General features: G+C 34.7%; 1 protein-coding gene across 3 annotated transcripts in view; it reads right to left on the bottom strand.

Annotated features, from left to right (window-relative positions):
- Positions 1-2760: 2760 nt before the first annotated feature.
- Positions 2761-12093, bottom strand: part of LOC113806488 (zinc finger protein 658B) — a 10117-nt gene continuing 784 nt past the window's right edge. Inside the window, exons 2-11 of one of the 3 annotated variants that reach the window (XM_070132268.1) lie at positions 11273-11400; positions 10921-11068; positions 10244-10395; positions 9736-9979; positions 9206-9396; positions 8281-8440; positions 5782-6002; positions 5367-5541; positions 4538-4747; positions 2761-4312 (exon numbers count right to left, since the gene is read on the bottom strand). In XM_070132268.1, coding sequence (XP_069988369.1) covers positions 3575-4312; positions 4538-4747; positions 5367-5541; positions 5782-6002; positions 8281-8440; positions 9206-9396; positions 9736-9979; positions 10244-10395; positions 10921-11068; positions 11273-11385 — 2352 coding nt within the window. In that variant the 5' untranslated portion in view covers positions 11386-11400 and the 3' untranslated portion in view covers positions 2761-3574. The remainder of the gene's footprint in view (positions 4313-4537; positions 4748-5366; positions 5542-5781; positions 6003-8280; positions 8441-9205; positions 9397-9735; positions 9980-10243; positions 10396-10920; positions 11069-11272; positions 11401-12093) is intronic. The other 2 variants (XM_070132269.1, XM_070132270.1) reach the window with 2 other exon arrangements.

Here is a 12093-nt window from a genome sequence, read left to right as displayed (position 1 = left end):
GATCAGTAGCAACGCGAGGAGGTGTCATGGCTTCCGATTATATTTGGAAAAAAAAAAAAAAAACATGGGGTTTATTTTGATGACGTCACAAAAGTTATGGATGCTTTGTGAATACGGTCGATCATTTTGATCTCTTCAGTTTTCAATAATTGTGGAAAATGATGATTTCAATGGTTATATTTTCACCGAACAAGCATCAAAGCAGACGCCATGACACCTCCTCGAGTTGCTACTGATCTAGCCTTTCCCCTGTTAAAAATGTGCGAGTTCCGACCCAGTGAATATTCACATTTGCGTAAATTCATATATACATAAATAAATGCATATCCGTATATATGACTATCCCTAGATATGTATGTCTAGACTGACATATGTATTTATTTCAGAGTATATGCATGTCTGTATACATGAATATTCATTGGGTCGAGTCTCTCACAATTCTATTAACAAACTGATCAATTACATCTATTTTTAGCGAAACATGAATTTAAAAGTTTATTTTAGTGCCGATAAAACGCAAAAATAATAATAATGATAATAAAGTCCTTTTGGCAACAAGAAAAGATACAGCCAGAATAAATTAAAATAAAATCCTTGTTTGTTGGTAGCTGATTGAATTGTCTGATAAATTATGTACCATTTCTGTGATGAAGAATATTGTATCAGATGACTTGTGTAGAAATGAAAAAAGAATGAGTAAAATATTTAAAAACTAATCAGTAAGATTCCTCGAAAAAAAGGATATTTAGAAGCAGAAAAGGTCAAATAATTCGTACTTGAACACTACATTCCGCACGCACGCACACACACACACACACACACACACACACACACACACACACACACACACACACACACACACACACACACACACACACACACACACACACACACACACACACACACAAACACACATACAAACGCACACACACACGTACACAAAAAATATGCATATAGATAGATAAGTATAGATATGAATATAGATATATAGAAAGTCAAATATAGTTGTGGATGTGTGTGTGCGCAGTGACCCCACATGTTACCAAGGTCTATACAAGTCCTTATATAGTCCTTGTGTGTTACTTCGCGTAAGGACTGAGGTAACTGAGTAACCGGAAAGTATGATTAAAACATTGCGAGGATACAGGGAGCACACACTCACACGCAATTGTGTGTATGTGACTGTGTGTGTGTGTGTGTGTGTGTGTGTGTGTGTGTGTGTGTGTGTGTGTGTGTGTGTGTGTGTGTGTGTGTGTGTGTGTGTGTGTGTGTGTGTGTGTGTGTGTGTGCGCGCGCGCGCGCGGGCATGTTATGTAGTTAGTACACAAGAGTTTGTCAGCGTTGATCGTTATTTTTTTCTGTTATTGTTTAACCTTTTGTCTCTCCTTTTACATACATTTGTACTGGACGCGGGGCCAGGGATCTAGCGCCATCTGATATATCATCTGTGTTTTAAGCAATTGTCTTTCTTCTTATTTCTTTACGTGTCCTTTGACGGAGAGTGTTCCATGTTGGATATAAAGTGTTCTGGTTCTTAGATATTCTAACGTATATAATATCTGTCCATGCAATTTTGCTCTTTATTACTTATTTTAGGATTAAAGCACTTTTCTTGTTAGTAAATAGCTTGTTTGTTTCTGTATTTTCCTGTATAAGAGCTCGGTCTTGTTCATAAATACATTTTACCTTTATTTTTACTTCAGAAAGTTCTTTCACTTTCGAGAGCTAAATTTCATGTGTATATACCATAGAGTAAATATCTTCATTCTGGAAAAACACATTCCTGGTTTTCATGGAGTAACCTTAAAAAAACAAATCTGCCATTTCAAATTAAGGATCTTACAGTATCCATTGTACTGTCATAGGACTAATATTGTCAGCAAATGACTACTTATACATATCAGAAAAAGACAGGAAACAGTTGAATGTGCAATGGTTAGCATTTTAAATGGCAAATGATAATTTGGTTATGTATATAAGATTTAGTTATTTAGTCTTTGATACCAGTCAGTATTGCTAGAAACTTGTAAAGAGAAAAATTCTGATTAGATATTGTTGATACACCATACAGTAATAAACCAAAGTCATTTTTGTGGATTAGTGATACTTTTACCCTGACATGCATGAATTTGCATAACACATCTTTATTTGCATGAATTATTCCATACTCAAGGTCCACTGGTTACATTCTATAAAATTATAATCTGATACGAGTATAGCAAGATTTTAAGTCAAAATAACAGAAAAACCCTAGAAAGATTATTGTGTTGCAGTACTGTGCTGGTTTAAGTTAGCCCTGATTTCTGCTAAATCCATATTCCAGAATATCAGACCCTACAACAGATCTCGTTTAGTTTCAGAATGCCTTTAAGATGAGTCAGGCTCACCTATAGGATCCACAGTAAGGATGGAAGGAGAGGGACCCCTTGGACAATACTCATCCTCCTTCCCCCATGCAAGGAAATCTGAAGTGATGCCCATGTAACTGCCTCGCCCAAAGATGTGATAAGAAGCAAAATTATTTACCCCTAAAAATATAAGAAACAAGTCTTGTTATCAAAGTTTTCTCAACTTTAAAACCAAATCTTGGGACTGTGCATTTTCCTCTATCTGCATTTATAGGAAAATCTGATACTCACTGTGATACTATCAAATCCCAGTACTAAAGAAGCCTAACTTATTATACCAGTGAAACATTTACACACTGAAGATATTATATGTGATTCTAGATCTTATATTACATAAGAATGAAAGTACTTATATAAATGTACATATTTATTCATTCATAATACTTTATACAAAAAATATTCAACAATAACTGTCATAACATATCAAAATATACAATATGTGTGATCCAGTTTTACGTCATGAACTCCCCCACAAGGGCTGAGACGGTGCCTTCTTTGAAAGAACTTTGGATTTGGTCACGAGATATCGTAACCCAAATTGGAACCCCTTCTTAACTTAGGACGAGGAGCAGGTTTCAAACTCCCTTTGGTCCTCGGATGCACAAATTCCAACTGCACCATGGTGGTTCCCTTATTTAAAATGAAGGTATGCACATCCACAGGTATTCTCAGTCCAATTGCCCGAAAACATTTTTATTTAATGGTTTATTAGATTAAAAAATCAATTATAACAGCAACCTCAATAGGCTCTTCTTTATGTACTACATTCTCATAAATGTAGTGAATATATCAATACTTATGTTATAGATGAAATTTTAAAGAAATAAAGTAATTAATAAATGCATATTTGCGCCATTGGTTTGAAAATACCTTTGAAAGGATATGCCTTCAAATTGTGTTAATGCAACAAACTGAACTACTGTTCTGTTTATTCCTTATTTATGTCTTTGTCTCGCTGTTACAGTTTGCAATTCTTTTCAAATTTCTTGAATGTTACTTTCTGAATGCCTGAGAAAAGTGTTGAACAAGATGTATGGTACTTGGTTTACTTTGAAATGAAATACCATTCAATGATAGATATTCTAAAGATTGTGCAGAAATCCCAAAGTGCACTGCAAGAGACAAAACTATTCTATATTATTATATCACATATGAAATAGTACACATTACGATGGAAAATACTGATAATGAATAGTTGGTAATTTTTGTTGATTATGAATTTGCGTAGATTGCTGGGTTAGTGGCAGAGTGAAGGCGCCCTGTGAGGTATGAAGTGACCCAGTAAGGACCTGAGAATTAACTGAGGGAACGGAAATTACTTGGCTGCTTACAGACGGTACTGTGATCACCTGTCCACTAGACTGAGGTATAGAAATAACTTGTCCAGACTCTGAAGGAACCGATATGACCTGATTTGATGACTGTGGGACGGAGATGACCTGGTTCCCTGATTGAGGAACAGAAATGACTTGATTTCCCCCAGACTGCGACACCGAGATGACCTGGTTGGCAGCTGGAGAAGCCGAGATGACCTGACTACTCGAAGGTGCCACAGTAAAATCTGTGTGACCTGGCACACTGACGGAATCCTGGATCACGATCATCTGGTGCATGGGCATGATGGTCTGCGCCAGGGACTGCTGTATCACGGCATTATTCCCACGGCGGAACTGCTGGTCCTGCTGCTGCTGTTGATGCTGCTGGTGCTGGTCCTGCTGATGGTGGTCGTGGCGCGTCTGCTGGTGATCGTGCAGAGGGTGCTGTAGCTCTGCTGTGATGCTGTCTGATATTGAGGATGCCGACACTACAATGCTGGACATGGAGCCAACCACCATCGTCTCAGCTTCCACCATGTCTGGTCCTCCTTGCAGGATTTCCGGTGTTAATGTTGTTATGTGAGGTGCCTGCAGGAAGTTTCATCATTAAATAATTAAACTTCTTATTCCATCAAAATCTATCAGGTTAAACATTTAAATCTCAAGGGGATATTCCTGAAATAACTCTTATCCTCTATAACTACCTTTAAAAAATGAATCCATAAATATCCATAAACCCTGTCCATCACACAGACAAAGATATTACCAGTAAAGCAATAAAATAAAATAAAATAAAACAAAAGGTAAACTAACCGCATAAATTTCAGGTACTTGCAGCTGGTGCACATCAATACTTGTGCCATCACTGTTCTCTGCCACGGCATCTGCTAACACCGATGCCGCAGCAGAGTCACTAGTCCTCAGTGCATTGGTCGTTGGATCAATCTCAGGAACATGCTGCTCTAGAATGTTCTTGTCGGCCTTTGAAGACAAGTATCCATGACTGCTCATGTGCCTCTTGACCTATAAAAATAATAATAATAATAATAATAATAATAATAATAATAATAATAATAATAATAATAATAATAATAATAATAATAATAATAATAATAATAATAATAATAAATAAATGAATACAAGTACAAATATGAAAATCAAAATAAATGAATTAGTAAATGAAAAGGTCAATAAATAAATAAATGAATACAAACAAAAAAATTAAAATGAAAATAAATAAATGAACATATGAAAAGGTCAATCTCACAAAACACGTAATAGAAAATCAGAAGCAACAGAATCAAGAAAAATCATTAAACGGAAGAGCTAACTTGAGTAAGATCATCTTTCTATTAGAATTCTCAGCAATTAGAAACTCTGTACAATCAGCTTCCTTTAATAAATGTTAACAACTAGAAATATAACAATACAGTTAAATAAACTGGAAAAATGAGGTCTTAGTAAAAGATATAAATGTATGGCTACCCCTAAAAATTTTGATTAATTCCACAAATTATCAAAGCTCAATGTGGACAACTAGTACTTTCTTCTATTAAAAGAAAAATTCAATCTACCAAATTTACTTCTTTTTCATCATGTAACAAAGAACCTCTACACTGTATTTACTTGACCTTAGATTTACCTTATACATGCTGGGAAACAACCTCCCACACACTTTGCACGGGTAACGCTTTGGGTCTCGTATTCCCATGTGAACACCTCTAACATGACGATACAGATCACTCCTCATGATAAACGTTCGACCACAGTCATCACACGAATACTGGAGAGTGTTGTGCATCTTGCGCATGTGATATCTGGTGGAGTTGGTATTGTGAGCATCATATTCACCATGATAATTTTTTCTTGTAATCACTCTAGAGAAATTAGCATTATATCTTCAAAAACATCTCAAATAACTCTTACATAAATTTTGTTTACAATATAATAATTAAAAACAGTGTCATTATATCCTCAAAAGCATCTACAACAAAATACATACAAAAATATATTGTTGACAATATAATAATCACAAATAAACAACTAGCATCACATACCTATACTTAAAGCTGACATTGAACTGTTCCCCACAGATGCTGCACTCGTAATTGTAGGTGTTGTTATGCATCTCGTTCATGTGGTGATTGCGCATTCCCGGAGTGGCAAACTTCTTCCCGCAGGTTTCACATTCGTACTTGCGCTCTCCGTGGATATTCTTCATGTGGTTGCGCAGGCTGGATCGGTCGGAGAACTTCCCTCCGCAGAGTTCACACACAACCTTGCATGAGGATTTGATAATCAAGATGAAGTCTATTCCTAATGAAAGGCGAATTATAATGAAATAAGGACTTCATCGAATGAGAGATGGGTTGTTTTATTTTGTTTTTATAGATCTGGAAAGATGTTTCTTTACAAAATGAAACAAAGCCATAATAACAGAAAAATAAATTGTGATATTCTGATTACACCTGGATACCTCTTCTGACAAAGCAAAAAATAAAATGGATGCATTTATGTTTTTGCTTCCCCTAAAGAAGAATTTAGGTGGTCTCAAAACTTTATGATTTGGTTTTGTTTCATTCAATCTGTCTACTTAATCTAGTTATATTTCTCTTTCCTCATATTTATAAATATATATCTCAGAAACTTTTTCAGATATTGAAAAATTATGGATGCTTTATAATCCAGAGTTTAGCCAATGAACACCCTCACATAAATTAAAATTACACAACTTACAGAATATTCACCACTTCAATTACACATTACTAAGTAAAGACATTGACTTTTTCAGCACTAAACAGACTGCTGTAGTTTTTTAGATTTTAATTACTCCAAGGGAATATTAATACCAGAAAGCATTTGCTTATGATGACCAGTCCACAATAAGATCTTCACTCTGGACTGTGAACCAGTAAAAACTTACTCCTGTTTCGTAATTTTGATTGACACTACCCATATAAACCATCAAAGCTGTATTGTATCCAATTCAACTTTCTTTGAACTAATTTTCTGAGGCCAAATAAATCAAAGAATCCAGCAATCCAGTCCACTCTTATTTCTCAACCAGCTTCCCTTTCCTAAGTTATTTTCAATTTCTGTTTGTTCTTTGGTCCCTTCACATATAACTTTATCTATAGCACACATTTCATTCAAAAAATTGAGAACATCAACCCTTGCCTCTAATTCAATGGTATTAAAATGAAATTAAGAATATCGGAAATATACTGGTCTGACTTTAGTTTACATCAACAATTACTGACAATAAAAAAAAAAAATTGGGGGGAAAATTCTATTTTCTCAAGTAAATGCTATAAAATAGGAGTTGCCAAATCACAGTCCATTGACAGCCCAGAGTCTCACCTACATAAGTGCAAAGGTAACTATTTTTCCTTCCTACATGGTACATAGAATATCAAACTGCCAGTGTTAGAACAACCACATACGTCCCACTTTCCTTCCATCTGAAAGCCAAACTATTTTTCTAAGGTGTATACTCAGCCAAAAGGATACTCTAACTACTATACCAAGAATCTTCTAACATAAAAAAGAAATCAGAGTGATGCATTCATTTACAATAAAAGTTACCTCCTTGCATAATTACTATCAAGAAAATATATAATTTTTGGAAAATAAGTTAATCACATGCTAACTAACCCATAAGTCCGAGTCTCCTTAAATCTATGATAATGGCAATTTCTCCCTTAAAAATAAATCAACCGCAGCAGAGAATAACCCCCTAAAACCCAACATGCTGTTCTTCCATCCTCTCTTTGACACAAGTAGTAGGCAACTGATTGACAACTTTCTTTCCACCTGAAAAACTAAAGAATCATCCCTCTTCTTTAATATCTGTACACCTCCTTCTATCCCATTGGCCCTTCTCCTGTGTCTGGGTGGCTTCTGCTTCCCAGCCTTCCCTCTATACTCTCCAAACCATCAGGAATTACACACATCATCCCAATCTCTGCCCCTCTCCCCTGGGACATTTTCCTCTCCCTTCATACAGTCACCTACATTATTCTGCTTTTCCAAATTGTAATTTGTATATACATATAAATAATCACTTGCCATATCAATCAGGAGGAATGTATATCTTATTGTATTCTATATGTTTTAGATGCTTGCTTTTGTATGTTTTCCAATTTGCATTCATATAAAATGGTATAGACAAACTTTTTCAACACTGATGCTCCAGTTTGGTACCTACATAACAAACCAGCATGAGACAGAAAACTGAGTTCTTGAAATAATAAAGACCAAATTTGGGTTTGCAGTCTTTGGGAGCTAAACACACGCCTCAAATTCCTTTCCCCAATGCCAACCCCAAAATACAAATACAAACTTCATGAGTACAGTAAGCATCACCTGATAACTTATGAATTTCATTGTGTTTTCCAATTTTCATTCATATAAAATTTGATAAGACTAACTTTTCAGCATATATATGTACTTAACTCAACTAAATGCAAGGTAAATAAATCTGCCTACCCTTAAGTAACTAAAAATTCAACTAAAAATTCATATAAAAAATATATATATTCTTAAAACACACTCACCATTTCAATCTGACCAATCCCATGTTCTCTTGCTAAATGGTTCTTCATGTTATAGCTGGAACCAAATGTTCTTCCGCAATAACTGCAGAGTTGCTGATCAGCCGTTCCAATGCTGTGAACATTTCTTTTGTGGGTTTCTACACGTCCACGCACCAAAAACCTGTAAAAATCACCCACTCAGTTAAAGACTAATTTGTCAGCTTCAGATGCATGTACTTTCTATTTGAATCTCATTGACTAGTTTACACATAGATAGCTTTGCAAATGCTTCATTGCAAAGGAGTCAAATTAAAATAGGGTAAACAGGTGAGCTCAGGTAAGTCTATCAGCTAATTCCTTGGTGAATCAGTATTTCCAGAGCCTCCTATAGTGTGTGCAAGTGGAAATAATAAGCTAAAATCACAGTAGATAATGCACATGGCTCGAGTTAATGTCTACCTACTAACAAGCCCCTAACAGAATTATGTGTCATATTATCCTAAACATTTCTTTTGTTTATTACCACAAAATTGAATTAATTCTTTTTTATATTAAGATATGGTTATGTAGTACAGCCTTTCCAATGATGTGATAACAGATATCATGTCTAAATGAGTAAATATATTGAAGCAATCCTTACGTATCTGTTTAAAGCATAAAAGGTTGTCATTCCAATGCTATCTCAATAGCATTACAAAAGAATATACAATCAAGAAATTCAAGGAAGGGGGAAATTAGGTCATTTGGCCCTCACTTACAAAACTGCATTGGATAGTGCAATTAATTACTTGGTGCCATTAGGATAATTGATACCAAATATATAGCTTATAGACTATATATTTTAGTATAAATGCAAAAACCATGAGAAAAAAAGCACTAGAGTAAAAATGCCCAATTGCAGTAATTTTTCAAACTGGAAATAAACAAGAGAAAAAAATATGTGTACCGTCTTCCGCAAATGTCACACTCATGTGCACCATTGATCAGCGAGGTCTCAACGCAGGCCTTCTTGTGTACAATCAGCAGTTTCTTTTCAGAGAACACCAAGCCACAGTATTTGCAGGGATACTGATTGGTTTTTGTCTTGCAACCCTCCCGTAGTTGATGTTCAACAAAAGTGTTGAGGCCACGTATAGTCTGTAGGTAAATATCTGTAGTAGAATGATTGGGTCTTCTTGTTAACTGATGACTATATAAACAATAATCTAAAATAACTTTGATAGCATTTTCGTTTCTACATAATATCTAATGTATAGTATATGAATTCCTTTTTCTAATGTCTGTCTTTATTCCATCTATGAAAATGCTTCACCATTCAAATGTAAATTAAGACACCTGAAAACAGATACTGAAATAACTATCAATATCATATGACATTTCCCCATTATACAGTTCATCTATGGATAAAAATCTAAAAAAGCAGCTACAATTTTACTTACATTTATATAAACAAAACAAAAATTACATTAAACTCACCTTCCCACATTCGCAAACATATTCCTTCTTCTCACACTCATCGAATCTCTCTGTCGGCTGAGGAAAATCTGTCTGCTTTTCCTGTTTTATCTGTTCCGTCAGACCTTTGCTTTCGCTCTCCTCGTTGCCCTCATCCTCTTCATTACATTCACTCTCACCTTCATCAATCAGTTCCTCTATTTCTCTTTTTTCTGAGATGGTCTTCCTCCTATATGTCTTCATTCCAGGTTTCCTTTGTATCGATCTGTGGAAATTTTGATCTTTTTATTAACAAATCTCTTCCCTCGACTATTCAGCGAGGATGGGAATTTAGCCTTCATATGAATTAATATCTAAGGATTTAAACAAAACAATTATCTATATAACAACAAATATCCTTCTACTTGACATACTAACACTAAAAAACAATAATCTTTGCCTAGAAAGTAAGACTGATGCATGAAATAATACTGAAATACAAAAAAAAAAAGATGAAGAAATTGCTATATTAAGACTATAAAAACATTACCTGTATGAACTACGTAGTGACTTTGCAATGGTCTGAAGTTGCTGCTGAGTTTCGTCCCATCTGTTCACAGAATTCATGCAGATTTTACAGAGACCGATGGTGTGATGAGTAAGAGACGATACTGCAGAATCATGGGTAATCATCTCTAGAACCTGAAATGGATTGGGTCTTTCATACTATTTCATAAAAGCTAAGGATATATTTACATACTATTTATGAAAGCTAAAAATATTATATAATATTCATAAAAGTTTAAAATATATATACATATACTAATTACAAAAACTAAAAAAATATATACATACTATTCATAAAAGCTAAAACTAGATTTACAAACTCATTTACCTATAAAATCTACATACAGATTTACATACTATTCATAAAAGCAAAAAATATATCTGCATACATATAACTATCCATCCACGAATTAAAACCCGTTTTTCATCACAAAATTCAATTTTACCGAACCTGGGCATATCTACGTACAATTTTGACATCTTGACATTATCATACAAATGAGATGTTAATAAAAATTCATCCCCTGCATTATTCACTTATTATGCTGATCATGAGTATTGCTAGAACTCTGACATTCTTATTTCAATCAATGGCCTTTCTGAATGGTAAGGCTTCTATACTGATTTTTATGAGTGTTACTAGAACTCCAGTATTCTTACCTCAATCAAAGGCTTTTTGGAATGGTAAAGCTTTTGTTTTCCCCGGATGAAGGAAGCCTCTTCAGACTGTATCCCCGACAGCTGGCAGCCACAGAGGAAGCACGTCTCAAGGAGGAACTGTTCAGCCTGAGCATCCCATGCCTTCCTACTTTAGAAGTAATATAAGTCATGTCTGACAGTCTTTGGAAAGGATTTTATGAAAAAAATATATACCAAATAAGAATAACCACAACTATGATAATGATTGAACTTATCAGCATGTTTCTAAGTACCTTATCTGAACTTAAAACAAATTTCATAAATAAACATAATTTTTTAATGAACATCTAGAGAAGTAGAACCATTTACAAACTTCGAGCTGCTGCCTTTACAGGTCTTGGTATGTTCCGCCAGATCTAACCGCCAAGAAAATGGTTTCTGACATCCTTGGCATTTGAACCGCCCTTTCCCATGAATGGCTCCCATCTTGTTTCTTCTGTTCTGAAAAAAGGCACAGTTAAATATGGAAACTAGATACAAATTAAATATCTAAAGAAATATTTATTGTATGACTTATCTACTTTCTATTCAACCTCTAATAAAAATATTTATAGGTAATTTTTTTAAATTTTCACTTAATGTAGGACTAATATGAAAATTCTAATCATAATAAAGTCAATTTTGTGGTCATTTATGAAGTGTTGGTTGCATTACATAACCACCTTTGTTATATTTTGAAATAGAATAAGAAACAAAAAAGCTAAAGGACAAAAGACATATGCAATGACATATTTTTCCAGAACTTTCGTCTAGCCTTTTGTAATCACTTTACATCATAAGTATAAGCCAATAAGCAAGAAATAAACGTGTCAAAACTGAGTCAAAAGACAGAGAAAGAATGCTTTTTGAAGTACTTCACCCCTGAACTATATTCTGATACTGGGCATTTACATAATTCCCAAAGTATGAATACTTTTTCACATATCACCACAAGAAAATAGATTACGACAAGTGCCACGTGAAGAGCAATCCCCCTATTGGGAGCTCTGGCCCCAATAGGGAAATACAGCGATCAGGTGAGGGTCTGGGATAGTGTGCATAATTGAAAGAAGGAATAATAATTGCAAGACTGGATGCCTACGTGAAACCAGAAGAAATACCCTCTTCTGAACCTTGAAAGAAGTCCCAGAGATT

The sequence above is a fragment of the Penaeus vannamei genome, chromosome 17 (assembly GCF_042767895.1).
Source record: "Penaeus vannamei isolate JL-2024 chromosome 17, ASM4276789v1, whole genome shotgun sequence".
NCBI lineage: Eukaryota > Metazoa > Arthropoda > Malacostraca > Decapoda > Penaeidae > Penaeus > Penaeus vannamei.
The sequence above is the reverse complement of the archived record's forward strand: the minus strand, read 5'-3'. Positions and strand labels throughout refer to the sequence as shown.